The sequence below is a fragment of the Citrus sinensis genome, chromosome 7 (genome assembly GCF_022201045.2).
Source record: "Citrus sinensis cultivar Valencia sweet orange chromosome 7, DVS_A1.0, whole genome shotgun sequence".
Classification (NCBI taxonomy): domain Eukaryota; kingdom Viridiplantae; phylum Streptophyta; class Magnoliopsida; order Sapindales; family Rutaceae; genus Citrus; species Citrus sinensis.
In genome coordinates, this window is record NC_068562.1 from 24,763,644 (window position 1) to 24,783,013 (window position 19,370).

Consider the following 19,370-nt stretch of genomic DNA (forward strand, 5'->3'; position numbering starts at 1 on the left):
AGATAATATCTTTTAATGATACTATTCAGATTTTTATATTAAATAAAAAGATTAAAAAAATAGTTTAATGTCTTAATGACTGAAAATTTTTATTAAGTTAAAAAAACAAACGGACTTAATGACTTAACTGATTGAAATTAATTCAATTTAGTCATTAAGTCAAAAAAAAAAAAAAACAAAGAGCCCCTATATCATTACGTCATTTAGCAAAATATATTGATAGGTGATTAAGAGACTAAAAGTATATAAAATTTATTAAATCTGAGCTATACACGTTCATGAATTGTTACTCATAAATTAATACATACATTCTAGAAGATCCTAGCTCTTGTTATATATACAAACTAAGATGGTCTGCACTTCACCAAAAAGCATATTCTAGTCTTATTTTATTGTAAACAATCGTTTACAATTCTTCTCTTTCTTTATTGTAAACAATCGTTTACAATTCTTCTCTTTGTTTCTTGCTATAGTTTTCTTCTCCAGGCACATGGAAATTAAGCAGCTCATATTCAGAGACACCACTAGTGCTCCGACAAAAGGCCATAGCAATAGCAAAACTAGAAGCGAAAGCACAAGTTCTACGAGACAAACTTGTTCAGAATTTAAAAATGATCACCACCCCCCTCACTCAAAACCTTCAGAGGAAAAACTCGCATGGCTGCGGTCTCAGATAATTGGCAACGATGTAGAATTTGATTATTCATTTGGAAAAAGAAGACTCACTTACGCTGATCATACTGCCTCTGGCCGTTCTCTTCGGTACATCGAAGATTATATCATTAACAACGTGCTTCCCTTTTATGGTAATTCTTCTTAACATTGTAGACTTTTTAAATTTTATTAATCTTCAACATGCTGCTGGGTGGTGCAGGTAAGCTGATAGCTATATTAATAATATTAATTAAGTTTTTATATTATAATTAATCATTTTTTCGCACAGGGAACACTCACACATCTGATAGTTACGTGGGACAGCGGATGACGAAAATGGTTCATGAAGCATCTAACTACATTAAGAGATGCTTAGGCGGTGGACAAGCAGATGCAATAATATTCTGTGGAGCAGGCACAACGGCTGCCATTAAAAGGCTGCAAGAAGTTATGGGAATTACAGTGCCATCAATTATGAGAGATAAGCTTATAACAAGTTTAAGAGATGAAGAGAGATGGGTGGTGTTTTTAGGGCCCTATGAGCACCATTCAAATCTTCTATCATGGAGGCAGAGCTTAGCTGAAGTTGTAGAGATTGGTCTTGATGATAATGGCTTACTAGATATTGAAGCTCTGAGATCACAACTTGAGTTGTATAAAGCTGCTAAGAGACCAATGTTAGGTTCTTTTTCTGCTTGTAGTAATGTCACTGGAATTTATTCAGATACAAGATCAATTGCAAGACTTCTTCACCAATATGGAGGCTTTGCATGCTTTGATTTTGCTGCAAGGTAAGCAAAATTTTAAAGCACTTTGTATCATTTTTGCTTCAGTTCTAGCATTATAGTTGCTAGTTGATCTTATGGATTTAAAATTTAATGATATAATAGCGGTCCTTATGTGAAAATCAACTTGAGATCAAGGAATATCGATGGCTATGATGCAATTTTCCTCGCTACCCACAAGTTTCTTGGAGGGCCAGGAACTCCTGGCATACTTTTGATTAGTAAAGCTCTTTATCAGCTGGGGTCTTCTCCACCTTCAACTTGTGGAGGTGGAACTGTTAATTATGTGAATGCCTTCGATGAAAAGGTACACTTTTCTTACTATTTTTTGTACTTATTAATGCCAAAAAAAAAATACTTGATTTGGATTTCTTGCAATTAAAATTTTCATTATTTTTTTGAAGGGTACTGGTGCGGGTTAAGCTCAAATCAATTTTTTAACTCCATCTCTTCAGGATTTAAACTCAAGTGATTAGCCAAAGAAAATTGTTTGAAAATCACTCCTTAAGCCGGGGCAACATAATTAACCGAATTAATGGTTTCATTTTGTGAACTAAGCTGCAGGACACATTGTATTTGGAAGACATAGAAGAAAGAGAAAATGGAGGAACACCTCAAATTGTTCAAATGATTAGAGCAGCATTAGCCTTTTGGGTAAAAGAATACATTGGTTATGAAGTCATTAAGAAACAGGAAGACGTTTACATTGAGAGTGCACTAGGGAGGATTCTTCCAAATCAAAATATACAAGTTCTCGGAAACACAAGCGTCAAGCGACAAGCTATATTATCATTCCTCGTATATTCAACAACAAATTCTTCCCCAGAGAACATGAAAATTGAGAGAAATAAGCCTCTTCATGGACCCTTTGTTGCAACACTTTTCAATGACTTGTTTGGCATCCAGGCTCGAGGCGGGTGTGCTTGTGCTGGACCATATGGCCACACCCTGCTTGCTTTTGATCAGACTCGATCACTTGAAATTCGATCTGCAATACAAAAGGTCATTATTTAGTATTTGCATACATGATATTGATAAAATAGCATAAATTTGATGCTTATAATATTCAACTTACTGCAGGGTTATCTTGGCGTGAAGCCAGGATGGACAAGAATTACCTTCCCCTACTACATGTCAAATGAGGAATTTGAGTTCATTCTGGCTGCATTGGAGTTTATAGCTGCATATGGCCACAGATTTCTACCCCTGTATCACTTCAATGTGAAGGCAGGCAACTGGTGCTCTAGTCAGAAGGCTATTAAGGACTTGATTGATAAAGAAACGAATAACAATATCAACAACCCTTTGGCCAGTGCCATACAGGACCTGAGAATATCTGAAAAGCACAGGAATCGTGACACTGAACATCTCAAAAAGATCAACAAGTATGCTTCTTATTTGGACAATGCTAAAACCATTGCTGGTCTTCTCCCCGAGTTTCCTTGCCAGCGTAGTCTATCAGAAGATATAGACCCCAATATCCTGTACTTCAGGATCTAGTTGTCCTTCACGATAAGAACCAAAGCAAAGACCGGGCCAACAGTTCATTGATCATAAGGAGTGACCGTTTCAAAATGTTTACCAATAAGTTGAAAGATTGATTATAAATCAATATTAAGTTGATTGATCAATCTTTGTAAATCAATCAAACTCTCAATTATCATAAATAATTGTAACATTTTCTTTTTGGATTTTCAATCCTTATATAAGTTGATCTTTTTTGTGCTCACCAACGAATATCTAAGAGTGGAATTTGTCTTTTCTTTACAATTTTTAAAAGTTCTCACTCCAGATATATTTAGTTCTTCATGATTCAGAATTGAGTTATATTTAGACCGTGAATGTTTTATTCTAAATATACGAGCAAACTTAGCAAATTCTAAACCACAACTCCTTAATTAATTGAGTTGGTTGAAACTTTTTACATTTATCTGTTGAGCGAAGGCAGCTTACAATTTCATAAGTATGAAATTCATTAAGTGAACTTGAAGAGAGATTACATGGCAAAGCAAATGTGGGAGCATGTCTGCATTTTTAAAAGGAAATCGCACGCCATCTAGGGGCGAGCTTAGTTCAAACTTCAAAGTATAGTATTTAATAAACCGAATCTGGATTCAGTTGCTTGAAATGGAAAATTAAAGACAGTTGCTTGAAAATAGCAACTAAGTCCCTAAAGGTCATTCATTGTTGATTTTAGTTGTTGGTATTTTTTATCTTCTGGTACATTTATAGCGGTGTACAATTAAAATTTTAATTACCTATATATTTTTCATCCAATAATTAACAATCACACTTTTCTAAGAAAAGTCATAACAAAAATCATATTAGAACTAAATCTAAATCCATTATTGTTAAAAATTGTTAGACCAAAATATGAAAGGCTCAAACCCACGAAAAATATAGGCCCAATGAAATTATGTTATATAAAATAACTCATGCTTGTTTTCTATAAGAACGACCTAGGTCCATTCTTTACAAAGAACGACCTAGGTCCATTCCTCGCAAAGAACGACCTAGGTCCATTCCTCGCAAAAAACGACCTAGGTCCATTCCTCACAAAGAACGACCTAGGTCCATTCTTTACAAAGAACGACCTAGGTCCATTCCTCGCAAAGAACGACCTAGGTCCATTCCTCGCAAAGAACGACCTAGGTCCATTCTTTACAAAGAACGACCTAGGTCCATTCCTCGCAAAGAACGACCTAGGTCCATTCTTAGCAAAGAACGACCTAGGCCCATTCTTCGCAAAGAGCGACTTAGGTCCATTCTTCGCAAAGAGCGACTTAGGTCCATTCTTCGCAAAGAACGACCTAGGTCCATTCTTTGCAAAGAACGACATAGGTACTTAGAAAATATTTCTAAATAAAAAACGCCCAAAAGGCGAGTCTTCGATAAAGTGCCAAAGATATGATTTAACAAAGAATGACCTAGGTCTATTCTTTGCAAAGAACGACCTAGGTTCATTCCTCGCAAAGAACGACCTAGGTCTATTCCTTGCAAAAAACGACCTAGGCACTTAGAAAATATTTCTTAATACGCCTAAAGGGCAAGGCTTTGGCAAAATGTCGAAGGCATGATTTAACAAAGAACGACCTAGGTCCATTCTTCCTAAAGAACGACTTAGGTCCATTCATCACAAACAATGACCTAGATACTTTGAAAATATTTCTAAATAAGAGCACACGAGCTACTTGAAATGGGCCTACGGGCAAATACACATTCCACAGGATGGGCCTACAGGCAAATACACTTTCTATGGAATGGGCCTACGGACAAATACACATTCTATGGAATGCGCCTACGGGCAAATATACATTCTACGAAATGTGCATATGGGCAAATATATGCATTTTACGGAATGTGCCTACGGGCAGAATGCACTTACGGGCAAAATGTTGCAAAATCAATCCTCTTTGTAAGGAACCAATATAAGTGCCGAATTTAAGTTAAAGTCCATTAAAGGTTAACAGCCCAAAAACATAACAAATGTCCAAAGATTACTTGTCATGAACAAGCTTGACACATAATGACATGTGTCTTTATGCATGAGTTTTGCAAACACTTGTCACTAAGACAATGCCACGTGTCATGATGGCACCTCCACCTCATGGACCAAATTGCCTATATAAAGACCAAGACTCCCCATTTGAAGGTAAGAGAAAAAGGATAAGGAAATTATGTCCTTCTCTCTCTAAATTCTCTCTTTACAATCAAATTTAAAAGGCTGACTTGAGCATCGGAGGGTTATTGCCGGCAACCCCGACACTCTTTGATAATTGTTCCTTTTTGCAGAACAATTAACGACAAGGAGACATATAATTTGAGACATTCGCCTCAAAGAAAAAAATAAGCCACATAACTCGATTTAAAAGAAAGCTCGAAACACAAATTAATCGTTGTACATTGAGCAAAAATTTTGCATCAACAAAAATAATTTTGATAAGCTAAACTCTGCTAATAAGGCGTTTAAGTAATTGAGCATGCAATAACAAATTCCTTGTAATTCCTTGAATATGTTTGATGCAAGAAAATGCAGGATAATGAAAGGGGCCGGAGCTAATAGTATCAGTAGTCATCTATCAAAATCAATCATTTTTCATTAGATGTCCAACTAGCTAGAAATAAAGCGAATACACTCCAAATTCATAAAATTTGAAGCCAAAAGTTACACATAGCTGTTTGAGTTACCCAACAAAGCCAAAATAATTGATAACAAAAATCGAGTATTATCCAAGCACAAAAGAGAGAATTTACCCTCTATGTCAATAAAAAGATTAGATGTAACCACCAACATATAATATAAATAATTGTAACTCCACAATACAAATAATTGTAACTCCCCAAACTCATAATAACTATTTGTAAGTTGTAACTCCAGATCATGAGAACAATTAATAATATATAATAACTCCACCAAATAATAATAACGATTAAAAGGATTTTTAAAACGCTTTTTCCTCCAACAACAATGACATTGAAGAGTAGCTTCCTACGAAGAGTGTCTAGAATATTGCAGATAGAGCTGAAGATTAGATAAAGTAGAATATTGATCAAATACTAATGTAACTAGTGCTAAACTCAAATTTTTGAATCCAATCAAATTCTACTATAGTGGAAATGTAAATTAACATTTTCGTTCTCGTCAAAAAGACAGGAAATACCTCCACCTTAACAAATAAAGAGAATTTTAGGTAATAATAATAATAATAATAATAATAATAATAATAATAATAATTTGATAAGTCAATTCACAATAAACTTGCCTCAAAATATATATATGTGTGTGTTTGTGTGTGTGTTGACCAAAAGCTCTAGTTATTAGTGGTAAATCTAAAAAACCACGAGCCCGCCTAACCTTTTAATAACATTAACCAGGAAAGTATCAAGCCATTTTCTTTTTCTGTAGGTCCTAATTAACCCACAGTCATAAAATGTCAACTTTAAAATGAAAATATATAATTAAATTTAGAACAATATATCCTATTAAGAAGAGGAGATAATATGATCTATAATTCCAAGTACCACATCACAAATCTGCTTCAAACCGTCTTCTCTTCTTGCAAGCTCCGCCGGATAAGCCAAACCGGGAGACCTTCTAAATGCATTGTGACAAGCATTCGGATAATCGGCCGCGGCCGAAATGTGCAAATAAGCATAATCGTAATCCTCGGTGGCCAGATCTTGGCCTGAAGCTTGCAGAGAATCACCAGCATATGTATATTTATCAGCACATTCTTTCAGCACTTTCTTTAGAGTTGTGTCATTTGTTTTTGTACTAAGCAGCTGAGATGACAAGTATGAAGATGTGGCTGTGGCATTAGCGAATCCAACTCCAACCATAATATTTGCTAATCCTTTGGTGTCCACACTGCTGCTTCTTGGATTTGATTTGAGAGAAGAGACACAAAGATCATAGTACTTAGTGTTTTTACAAGTTTTTTGGATTAAATTCATGTCGGCAGCGGCGAAAATGGATGGCTGCTGGCGAAAGATAAGAAGATGGAATGCAATAAAGAGAGTGAACAAGAAAATGGAAGAACCCATTTGAGAAGAATGAACAAATTGTTGCAATATTTGATTATGGCTTCCCTTGTTTATGGAGAAATTACTAGAGAGAAAGTGAAGCCAAGGAATGAATTTACCGTTTTCTTTCTTTCATGATTTTCCTAGGATTTGATATGGCGGGTGTCAAAGTCTTGACTAAATCTTAATTAAATCAATAAATTTTATTAATATGTCCTTAACTCCTAAAGAAATAAGAGTCCCTCTAGTATGAGCTTTCAAATTTTTCTGAAACGTAAATCGATTTTATTATTGTATAGCCCATATATTATTTAAGCCTAGAATGGGCTCGTGTTTTGATAATGTCTTACAATTTACATCTCTAAGACCTCGCGTTAGGGACTTGTTTTAATACTAATGAACAAATTATGATCTCATTAAAAATTTGCTAAAAGCAAAAGTGGTGCTTAAACAATTTGCATGGTTATAAAAGTTTTGAGATCTATTATGTGTTTTTGACTCCTGATGTTGGGGTTACTTTTAAAATTGTGAATTATTGATGAGTTGTCTTTGTTGTGTATGCTTTATTGAATGTAAGGCCTTAATTTTTGGAAATCATAAGGCATAGTTTTGGCAGCAAGCCAAAATGCCAATAAATAAAGTCACGGGTTACATAAAAACAACAGCATAGACTCTCATATCAATGTTGTTTTTGAGTTCTGAATTGTCTTGTTTTCATGCAATATGTGGACATTCGTGTGCTGCAGCAAATGATGATCTGGACCACCGAATTATTTGGCCCCATGCTCCCGAAATCTATAATAATTGTAGTAGAATTTTGAGTATATTTTATTTACCATTTGATTAAAAATAAGGATGTATTTTCTTTTTGGAAAAAAAAAAATAAGGGGTAGGCGAAGTCAAATACATTTACAGAATTTCTAAACTTCTACCGATTTTAAGAGTGGAACTCACAAATGACTAAGCCAAACAAAAATGCTAAAAACCACTTTTCTTTTTGGAGGAAAATAATTTTCATTCATTCAAGGAGTTAGAACAAATACATAACTTATGAGGGTATGAGCCTACCCATACAAAAGTTCTACACTTTTCTAAATCTAGTCTAGCTAAAGAATGAGTAATGACATTACAAGATCTTGGTGTAGGTTGGGCGTTCAATTCATTAAAACCCTTCATTCTACTCTACACCTCTAAAATTATCCACTGGATCTCGATTCTAATGCTCTTCCTGTTGTTGAAAAAATCTATTACATTTTTGGGAATCTGATTCATCAATGATAGTTGTCAATCTTGCATAAATGGATATGTTCAGACCCTAGTTAACTGGTTCAGCTTCTGCAAAGGTTACATCACTGCAAATCTTTGTACTCTTTACAGCAGTAGCTACAAAATTTTTGTTGGCATCCCTTATGACAACTCTCAGCCCTATTAGATGATCCTCCAAGTTAATGGCTGCAACATAGTTGTGGCTTCTCTTTCTACCTCACCTTGAGAGTTGGGTTTGAACTTGAATCCTTTTAAAAGAGTCCACAACTGCTTCTACTTTGGTGTTGATACGAACAAAACATGATTTCTAGCACTCCAAGCTACCCAAAACAGAGCCACCACCAATTAGTATCAGATTTACCTATTCTTCTTGCCAATTCATACACTATGCTAAGTATGTCTTGATTTGCAATAGTTTTAAGTTTAGGTGCAAATTGAGCAATTTTCCAGATTTTACGAGCTGATTTACACTCTACCAGTACATGAACGATAGTCTCTATACAGCTCCCACAAACTTGGCAGCAAGGTTGTGGTAATATTTTCCTTCTCCACAAACTCTCAACTGTTCAGAGAAGATTTTTTGCTGCTTTCCAAATGAATATTTTTTTTTTTTGGTAAATAAAAAGTCTAAATGATTGACCATTGATTTGCTTTCTGGTTTGAGCATCTTGGAACACCGAAAAATTAATCTTCAAAGCCACCTGACATCCACTCTTGACAGCGTAGTCCCCTTTTTTTATCATAGTGCTAAAGTATTTGGTCAGCCATTGGTTTATTGGGGAGAGGGATTCCTAAGATCATGTCTGCATCTTCTCTCACGAAATGTTGATTAATCAAGCCTTCATTCTACTGATTGTCAGCATCAATCAACTCTAAGACTATAGCATTAATTGACAAAGATGGAAGGGAAACTCCTTTAAAGGATGTTGGCCCTGGAATCCAGTTTCCTTTATAAATTTGGACTTGTTCACCATTCCAATCCTCTGTCTAATTCCTTTCTAAATCGCTTGTCTCTCCCACAAAATACTTGTCCAAATAAAAGAAGGCTAAGATCCCAAATTTACATTTAAAAACTAATTATTCTTGAAATATCTTTCTTGTAAAATGCTGGCCACCAAAGAATCAGGGAACTGTAGAATTCTCTAACCTTGTTTAGCTACCAACACCTGATTAAAGCTTGTAAAATCTCCCAAACTCTCCCATTTTGCCCAATGAATACCTTTTTTCTCCATGCTGCTACTCCACCAAAATCTAACAATTGCGTATTGGATATCATTACATATACCCCGTGGAAGTTTGAAGACACTTATAACATAGGCTAGGACAACCTAAGCTACTACCTTGATAAGTACTTTTTTACCCCCACATGAGAAGAACTTATGTTGCCATCTACTAATTTTGCTTGACACTCTCAACTTAATGTCATTAAAAAACCATGTTCTTTTTCTTCCAACCGTAGACAATAGCCTTAAATACTTTTCATGTTTAGAAACTACATTAAGCTGGAAAATGTTCTTGATAGCTGAGATGACGCCATTATTCATCTTGCTACAGAAAAACATGGAGGATTTGTCATAGCTGAAAAGCTGACCTGAAGCATAATGATCAAATTCTTTCTTTAGATACAGACAATCTTCTATTGAGGCTCTTATAAAGATAAGACTATCATTAACAAACAAAAAGTAAGATGTGATGATGTCTTTGCTAAATTTTAAGTCATGGATTCGTCATTTTTCTTCAGTCTTTAGTAGGGGTGTCAAAAAAGCCCGTCCGGACCGGACCCGGCCAATCCGGTCCGGGCAAAACCCGGACCGCATGTACATAAAAACCGGATCCGGGTTTGAAATTTTCAAACCTGGACATTTCCGAGCCCGGTCCAGGTTCAACACCAAAAACCCGAAACCCGGACCGGATCCAGTTTTTTAATAAATTAAAAAAAAAGAAAATATAAATATAAATATATTATATATAAATATATAATTATGAATTTATGATATGTTGGATGTTATTTCAATTTATTGTGTGATTATTGTGTTGTTGAATTTAATTTATTTATTTTATATATAGATTGAATGAGTTTAAGTTAGAAATTGGATGAATTTAGGTATTAGAAAGTAGATTGAAATAATTTTAATTTATCATTTGTGCAAAATTTGCATTGTTAGTGTGTTATATATTTGTATTTGACTATTTTCTTTTTTAAAGTTTGAGATTGAATAAGTTTATTTGATTATTTTCTTTTTTAAAATTTGCATTGTTAGATAAATGAAAGAAAAAATTGAAGTTATCATATGCGGGTTTAGAAAGCCCGGATCAAAACCTGAACCCGGAAGGTGCCGGGCTCAAGCCCGGACCGCACCCGAAAAAATCGGGTTTTAACCCGGGTCCGGTCTTGTATTTCTCTCATCCGGTCTAATCCCGGGCAACACCAAAACCCGAACCGAACCCAGATTTTGCCAAGCCTAGTCTATAGTAGTATGTTCGAGAATGTCTTTGCAAATATAAGGAAGAGATAAGGAGAAATGGGGGCATCCCTGCCTTAACCCTCTTTGAGGATGGATTATGCCTTTTGCTATCCTATTGATAATAATAGAGAATTATGATGTTGTAATGCATCTCATAATCATATTAACCCAAGATTGTGCAAATCCTAATCATTTCACTTTATCATAAGCCTTACTAATATTCAGCTTTAGTGCTAGAAGGCCATTTCTTTTCCCTTTGCAGTGCCAAATCTGATGTAGAAATTCATAACCTATTATAAGATTGTTAGTTATGAGTTTATTCAGAATAAAGGCACTTTAAGTTAGGGAAATAACTTTTTGGAGATTGTGTTTAAGCCTATTTGCTATAGATTTAGCAACAATTCTATATATTACATTACATAAGCTTATAGGCTTAAAATCAATCACCTTTCCTTGGCTTCCTGACCTTTGGAATTAAAGCAATGTAAGTATGGTTTAGAGGAGTTATTGTACCTTAATCATTTAGGATGTAAAGAAATGTGGTCACTACTCCAGTGCTTACAATATTTCAATGCTTTTAGTAGAAAGCAGCTAGCAGTCCATCAAGCCCTGGTGATTTGATAGGGCACATACGTACTAGTGCTTTAATAATCTTCTCTCTAAGGAAGGGTTGCAGCAGTTATTCATTCATCCTATAAGTCACTTTTAGAACCATTTCTTCTAATATTGCCTCCACCTGCTTCTAATTTGGTCTGGATGTGGTAAACAAGTTGGCAAAATAGTCACAAAACTCTCTTTCTACCTCCTCACCCTTTTCCATCCAATTGCCCTAGCTATCTTCAATACCCCATATCTTATTTTTCCTTCTTTGTGATGAGGCTTTTGCATGAAAGTAATTATTATTCTTATCACCTTATTTTAACCAGTCTGCTCGAGATCTTTGCTTCTAGTAAATTTCTCCATCAAGCAGAATGTTGTAGATTTGTCTTTTAACTTTCTTGATTTCTTCTCCATTATTATACTGCATACCATTGTATCTCAGCTCCTTTAGCCTAGCCACCAACTCATCTACCTTTTTTTGTCTCCTTACGAACTCCTCTCTACTCCAACTTTTCAACTAAGCCATTAAAGACTTAGCCGTTCATTTGAATAGTTGGACAGGATTGGCACACCTCCAGTTGCCATGTCTACTCCACTCCCTTTCAATTATGTCTGTACAAGCCTCATAGGTGCTCTATATATCTTTATAGTGGACTATTGATGCACTTATTTGCATGTATTTTAAGCCACTGCCTTTTTCCTACACTTTCATTCAAATAGGCAATGGTATGATGTCCATGTTTCCAAATTAATGGTTGCACAATCCTTATAGATATCTCTCCAATCCTTGTTACATAAGAATCTATCCAATCTCTCCTTTATAAAATCTAGGCCAAATCTACCATAGCCCCAAGTGAAAAGGTAGCCTTTACACCCCAAATCAATCAAGTTACAATCATGCAAAGCTTCTTTAAACTCACTGATCATATTTACACTTCTATCATTACCCTCTATTTTCTCATTCGGATACAATATCTCATTGAAATCACTAAAGTAAAGCCAATGAGTATCAGACAAACCTGCTAATCTTCTCAAAAATGTCCATGTATGCTTTTTTTGTACCATTTTTGGATGCCCATAAATCCATGTGCATCTCATCCAGCTACCTCTCTTACTCTGTATCTAGGCATCAATATGGTGGCTGTTGAATGAGGTTAGGGATGGCAATGGGGAGGAGAGAGGAGGGGACCAATCTCCCCGTACCCATCCCTGATATTTTGCGTATGTCCCCATCCCCTCCCCGTCCCCGTCAGAATTATTTGAGAGAATCCACATACCATCCCCGAATAATAACAGGAGATCCCCAAGGGTCCCCGATCCCCGAATAACTAATACATTTTTTGTTTTTTATTTTGAGTTAATCATATTAAAATAAAAAATTCAAATAAAAGTAAAGTTTGAAATATATTTTACATTAATATTCATTACAAAAGTCACATACATTAAATTAGTAAGTAACGCAGCATGTAAGGGATACAAACTTCTCTCACAAAGTATCGTGAATAAATTAATAGTCTAATACAAAATTGTTACAAATAAAATCGAATTTAGATTCAAAATTAACTTTTTCAATGTTGGCGTAGGCACTTTATAAATGTAGATTATTCTCTTTACAGCACAATAGTTAAGTCGGAGCAAATCAAGAGTAAATATTATATTAGATTAAATTAAATTAGATATTAAAATTGTGATTCGTTGTGGGCAATTATAACATCTAATAAAAAATAAAAAAAAATTTAAGTTTAAAATATTTAATAAATATTAAAATTAAACAAAATTTTTGGGCTAATAGAATTTACCCGGTTTTTTTAATGTCATAAATAAAAATTTAGGACTTTAATTAGTTAATTAGGTCTAAATATTTAATAATATAAATATTTTGATATTTGCTATTTTTACCAATATTTATAATTTTATAATTCAAATTTTATTATTTATTTACTAGTAATTTTAAAAAATAAAAATAAAATTACAAATTAAAATTGGGAAATGGGTAGGGGATGGGGATTCCACCTTATTCCCGTCCCCTCCCTGAATAAGAAATTGGATAAAAAAATTTCTTCATCCCTTCCCCGAATAAGAAATTGGGTATGAAATTATTCTCATACCCTCTCCGAATGGGAAAAATCCCCGAGAGTACCGTCCCTGTGGAGATTTTTGCCATCCTTAAATGAGGTAATATGCACATTAACATTAGTATTCCAGAGCATCACCAACCCACCTCCTTTGCCATTTCTATTAACTACAAGAAAGCTTTCAACCTTTAACTTCTTGCTTAATTTTGACATTTCTATTAACTACAAGATAGTTTTCAACCTTCAGCTTCTTGCTTAATTCTGACATTTGTTTAGCTATTAATTTTGTTTCGCACACAAATAAAATTTGCAGCCTATGTTGTTGGAGAATTTTTTGTAAAGCTAGGAACGTTCGGGAATTTCTTAAGCCCCGAACGTTCCAACTGAGGATTTTCATGGCTATCGGTGGGGCTAGCCATCAACCTTCGCCACTATATCAGCAATTACTAGGATTGACACCTCAATTTCCTCTACTAACTCTTATTTTCATTTCAGATTGAGCTTTGTTGAAGGTGAGTGATACTGTATTTACTTTTATATTGGTTTAACAAGGCTGACTATTTTGATTCTTTTCTGGTTTGGGCCTAACCCATTTTGCTCATGATAACGCCTTTTAGTTAAACATGTCTCCTATTTAGTTACACCCTTCTCACTTTTGGTCCAGGCTTGACGCTTCTAATTCCTTCCTTTGGGTTTTAAACAAATTAACTCTGGCCCCTATTGTCTACTGCTTCTTCTTCTTCTCTACTGTTTTGGGTTGCATGCTTTTGCTCCAAGCCCACAATAGCCAAATTCCCTTCCGCGGCTAATTTTTCACTTTCCCTCCCATTTTCACTTGCTTTTTCCACTTCACTATTAAGCAGTTTGAGAGGCTTCTCATTGCCAGCTGCCGCAAATAGCTTTTTGCAGCCTATTGGCTGCTTTCTTGATTCTAGCCAGCTAGGCATTAGTTGATCTTCACCTCCCGCCCTAAATAACTGCCACGTGTGTATCCTTTTGGTATGAGCTTGGATATATTTTGGTTACATTGGCCCTTCTACCCTCTCTCATTATTTCATTTGCCTGCATCCACGCCCCATAAGCAAGTTTGTTCATTGGTTGCCCTTTATACTTATCACATTCCTTATATGGATACCCTATAAGTCTACAGCAGAAACATAAATATGGTAGTCTCTTATAAACTACTAAGATCGGGATGTCTTCTTCCCCTTTATGCTCTAAATAATTTTTTTTTTCAACGGTTATGTGATATCAATTGAGATCTGGCATATTAACCAATGCACTGCCCTTCTTCATCTGCATCAATTTCTTTTACTATACCAATGGTTTCCCCTAGAATTCTAATTGTTTCCTGTTCCACACATCCAACTGGGACATTGTGGAATTGCACCCAAAAAGTTGAGTGCGTGGATGATTGCTTTGTTATTTGTTATGCCACTTGGCTCTTTTAGAACTATCAACGCTCATTCAAAATGCCAAGGCCCTCCTAATAAAACTCTTCTCTTATATGCTTTGGAGGCAAATTTGAACAGGAATGTCTTACTTCCTAAGCTTTCAACTTTGAACCCCTCGGTTATTCTCCATACTTTTTGTAGCACTGACCTAAGACCCTCCCTATTAACTCCTCTTGGATGCAAAACTTTTCCCAGCAGACATCCAGCCACTAGCTTTCTCCCTTTTACATTTCATGATATCTCCAATGGCGACTTTACTCTTCTTACCTTCCTCTAACGTAATTGCTTTCCACTTATGAATTAGTTTCTCTGTTTCCATGAGGCCCTGATTTTAAAGACTACTATATTAACTCCTTGACTACCTACTACTCACTTTGTAGATAGAAGCTCACCATCTCTGTTAAATAACTCAAACTAAAAACAAGGCGCAATTCGTGAGCGATTTCTCCGCCCAATGGGCTACTATCCTTCCATTCTAAGTTCTCTTTTAGAGAAAGAGGACCCGTGAAGAAAGACTAAGAAAGGTAACTTTTATTTCCTACGAAAGTTGGGAAATGCCCTCACTTTGCTAGAAACCACTCACCTGCTCCCTTAGAGGCAAATAATTTGAAAAAGGAGGCATTTGATAAATTTAAGGTAGATTTGGGTGAGTACGATTTAGATATTTTCGGTAAAAGCCATGTTTTTTATGTAGTCTATTAAAATATTTCCAAAAATTTCACATTTTGAAAATTTCCTAAGCATTAAATTATATTTTTCATTTTCAGGTGTTAGGAATGAATTTGAATTTAATGCTGATCTTTTTATAACCTTCTATCATGTATCAAGTAATATTGGAGTATTCTATAATTAAAATTTAATTAATTATTTCTCATCCAATAACTACTAATCACAATATTATAAACAAAACTTAACACAAAGCGCACAAAATCTAAATCCGTATACAACTATTAAGTAGTATCACTTATTTAAAAAGAATAAAGGTTAATAATAAGTCTTAGGTGTTAAAAAAAATCAATAAATAGTTGTAACGTAAAAACATATTTACTCTATACAATAAAAGTGATTAATTGTGAGGTTAAAATTCTTATGAATATCAATAAAATAACATTTTCTAGCGTCTAATTGAATTTAAGAAGAAACTGTAGCTTGTGAAGGTAATAAAAAGTTTTAAGTGAATAGATTAGTAACGTTAGAACTTGGTAATGATAATTAAAATAACGAAATATCCCTGAGATCCATCAAAATACAGACTATATTGAGTTGCAAAGCTGAAGAATAAAATTAGAATGGATTGTGTCTAAGGTGGACAGTGTTTACTTACCTCGCATTGGAGGTTTACAGTATGTTTAATTGCACTAATTTGAACGGATTAGCTATTAGATCATAATTATAACTTTGAAAAAAAAAATTATTCTCAAATAATTTATTCAGGTTGGTTTTGGTATTTTATCAAATCCAACGGTGGTATTAAATTAATTTTAGGCTTCGGTTATTTCAACTTAAATTTTTCATAAATTTTGAGTCATTGGTTTAATGCAATGTAATGGTAGATAAATTAACATCATTGAATGCTATTTGATTTTTCAGTATCTACCATTGGATTGCATGAAATTAATGACTTAAAATTTTTGTTAAATTATTAAAATAAAAATTCACGAATTTTCAATATCTATCATTTAATTTGCATCATTACAAACCACTGTAATTATTATTTTGTTTGATAAAAATTATTACAAACCAATCATGAAATCACTACAAGAAAAATAGTTTTTTTTTAATGAAAATACCTTTCGAAATACGCAAATGGTCTCAGAAAACTCAATTTTAAAAATTCATGTCGTTCTGTTGTATTAAATCGCATTAGGAAAACAAAATTTTGGATGGGTCGTCAAGAAAAAAAAAATATTTTCGACAAAAATGCTGTCAGAAATAACATCATATTCCCTAGGAAATAATTCCTACAGAGCCAATGCCAAATGATTATATAGTTCTAGCTATATTTACCGATGGCAATAGCATTCACTACTAGAAAAATGGGCTTTACTGACACCAATTCAGTGTCAGTAATAACTTTTACCGACACTTGTTAATTGTGTCAATAATGCTCCAGCCAGAACACACTGACACTAATTTTTGGTGTCAGTGATTTTCGTGTCAGTAATTCGTGTTACTCTAGTATCACTAAAATAATAACACTATGGCGTTAGTACTTAATGATACTATTTACATGTCAGTAATTCATGTCACTATAGTATCACTAAAATAATGATACGAAGTGTAAACATTTAATGATACTATTTACATATCAATATTTAAAATTGAGTCAGTATTTAGTGATGTTATGCTGCTTTTGGTTAGTAATATATTTTTATTTTAATTATATTTTTCCAATTTGTTTTACAATTAAAAAAATAAATATATCAAATCTCCCAACACAATTCACATAATAAATATCCCAAATACATCACTTAAATTAACATAATTCAACTACATCATTGTTTGGAAAAAAAAAAAAAAGAACATAAGTATCAAATTAAGTTTTCGACAAGTTTTAAGCAACAAAGTACTAAATTCAATTTCAACGAACATTAACCAACAATAATAAGCACAAGAATGTACTGAATATCCATACGTGGCTTCATTTTTTTCCCCCACCTACAAGCAAATAAAATCAATTAGAACACCACAAAAAATAAGTCTTAGATATTTGGAAGCAAAAGTGGTCCTAAATTACTCATATATTACCTCACGATTGTAGGCTTTAATTAACTTGGCAACATATGTAGCCTATTGATCACCCAGTTGCGAGAGCTCTTTCATCGCGTACTCATCAATTCCCTTGAACTTTAATTTCAAAACAAGAAGTTATTTGCCAAAAGTTAAATTGTAAACTTCTTAATTATCATTCATTTAAATATATCAATGTGATAACAATTCAAAACACTTTATGCACTTGAAATGAACTCCAATAATGTTACTCTTCTATCCAAAATTATACAGGCAAACACTAAATATCTTGAAAACCAAGCTAATAAGAAAAATTTTTCAACAGTGTTGATCTACATTATTATATAGTAATGTTTGAAGCCGAAGCAACTTGTGAACATCAACACTAACCACTTTAATGCAAATGTGGATGTAGATATAAAACCTCAATAGGTATATCTTCATCAAAGTGAAGTAAAAGCAACAATATTGTAACATGTTGCCAATAATAACAACTTTGCAACAAACCCATTAAAACGTAAGCGAGTGATGAGCAGTAGAAGGTGGACAGGTAAAAGTAGATATTTAGAAGGTTTATAATTAAGCACTTATAATAGTAATTTGAACAAAATCCTAAAATTGAAACAAAAGAAGCTTTGAAAGCAAAACAGAAAATGAACAAGCAAGAAGGGCCCTAATGGTTTTTTGTTAAGTCAAGCTAATTCATAAGTGAAGTAACTAATAAAAATTAAGACTTAAAATAAAATAAAAAGTCTTCATATTGTTTAATCATCATATAAATTTTTTTTAATGTTTAAAGTATATGTATAGAGAGAGAACACTCAATTTTACAACCTACTTATGAATTAAAATTTATCCACAAAAAAGCAAAAAAAAACAAAGCTAAAGTTTTAATTAAAAATATAGTGGTACTATCTGTAAACTATGCTGCCTGAGTGGAGTTAGAGACTGCAAATACTAGTTTTACTAATAAAGATTACCTTCAATTCCATCTAATTCTATTATTCTACTAAAACCAATGCTACCAAATACAAGCCAACCTTCAACTATAATCTTGTAATGTGCCATTTCACATTATAAAGTCTCTAATTCTCTTATTACATGGCAAAAACTATAACAAAAATTATGAAATTACAATGGTCCCAATCAAGTTATTTCTAAACAACTCATTTTGCCAATTGTAACTCGGCATTAAACAAAATAAAGAGCCCTATAAAAAGACAAAAGGCCAATCAAGGGCATGTTATTTTACTTTTAGTTTTCCTTTTTCCACAATATTTCAAAAGCTTAACGTCTCATACAACTTTCTTTAAATTTGTAGGAACTCATAGAGGTGATAAGTTGTTTATGTGAATTTACCCAGTGCAGCTTGATGATTCATTTATGTTCACAATCATACTTGGATATTCTGCAATTGATGATCTGCACATGAGGCCATAGACAAGCTGTTGTTTGCTTCCATGTCCTCAGCAATAATACTTGGGTTATGAACCTACAAAAGATACAAACAATCAAATATTTGAGATCAGCTCTGATGTAGCCATAGTACTACAAAAACAATCGTTAATTACATAAAAGATTTCTAAATCAAACAGAGGCACTCTAGCATTATAAATAGAAATTATAAAATAAATCTTTTAAAGTCATTTAACAACTGAATTACTAATTTACAAATGCATTTAAGTTAATGGAATCTCACAATTTTTATATTTCCTTCTTCCACAACACTTCAAAAGTTTGTCGACTCATGCAACTTGTAATAAGACAAAAAGAAAGCAAACGAAAAAGTAAAAGAGAGACAATTGATGCAAAGTTGTA

The 19,370-nt window shown here is 33.7% G+C and overlaps 3 protein-coding genes across 4 annotated transcripts; 1 reads left to right on the plus strand and 2 right to left on the minus strand.

Annotated features, from left to right (window-relative positions):
* Positions 1–382: 382 nt before the first annotated feature.
* Positions 383–3,125, plus strand: LOC102613781 (hypothetical protein). Of its 2 annotated transcripts, none has more exons than XM_006464571.4 (5): positions 383–806; positions 944–1,445; positions 1,545–1,746; positions 1,998–2,441; positions 2,520–3,125. In XM_006464571.4, the coding sequence occupies exons 1-5, from the start codon at positions 491–493 to the stop codon at positions 2,937–2,939; spliced, it is 1,884 nt and encodes a 627-aa protein (XP_006464634.1). In that variant the 5' UTR covers positions 383–490; the 3' UTR covers positions 2,940–3,125. The 2 variants fall into 2 exon arrangements, with proteins under 2 accessions (XP_006464634.1, XP_006464635.1); XM_006464572.4 differs by having other exon boundaries at positions 2,004–2,441.
* A 760-nt stretch (positions 3,126–3,885) lies between these two features.
* LOC107175536 (uncharacterized) lies at positions 3,886–4,278 on the minus strand. The gene has a single exon (XM_015527023.2). It carries the CDS (start codon positions 4,276–4,278, stop codon positions 3,886–3,888), a length of 393 nt encoding a protein of 130 aa, XP_015382509.2.
* A 1,238-nt stretch (positions 4,279–5,516) lies between these two features.
* On the minus strand, positions 5,517–7,215 carry LOC102613488 (cell wall / vacuolar inhibitor of fructosidase 2). The gene has a single exon (XM_006464570.4). It carries the CDS (start codon positions 6,981–6,983, stop codon positions 6,423–6,425), a length of 561 nt encoding a protein of 186 aa, XP_006464633.1. The 5' UTR covers positions 6,984–7,215; the 3' UTR covers positions 5,517–6,422.
* Between the last annotated feature and the right edge of the window lie 12,155 nt (positions 7,216–19,370).

Coding starts and splice junctions, on each gene's coding strand:
- LOC102613781 (XM_006464571.4), top strand. CDS start 491: ATGGAAATTAAGCAGCTCATATTCAGAGACACCACTAGTGCTCCGACA. Junction 807..943: donor CAACGTGCTTCCCTTTTATG/GTAATTCTTCTT, acceptor TTTTTCGCACAG/GGAACACTCACACATCTGAT. Junction 1,446..1,544: donor TGCTTTGATTTTGCTGCAAG/GTAAGCAAAATT, acceptor ATGATATAATAG/CGGTCCTTATGTGAAAATCA.
- LOC107175536 (XM_015527023.2), bottom strand. CDS start 4,278: ATGTCGTTCTTTGCAAAGAATGGACCTAGGTCGTTCTTTGCGAAGAAT.
- LOC102613488 (XM_006464570.4), bottom strand. CDS start 6,983: ATGGGTTCTTCCATTTTCTTGTTCACTCTCTTTATTGCATTCCATCTT.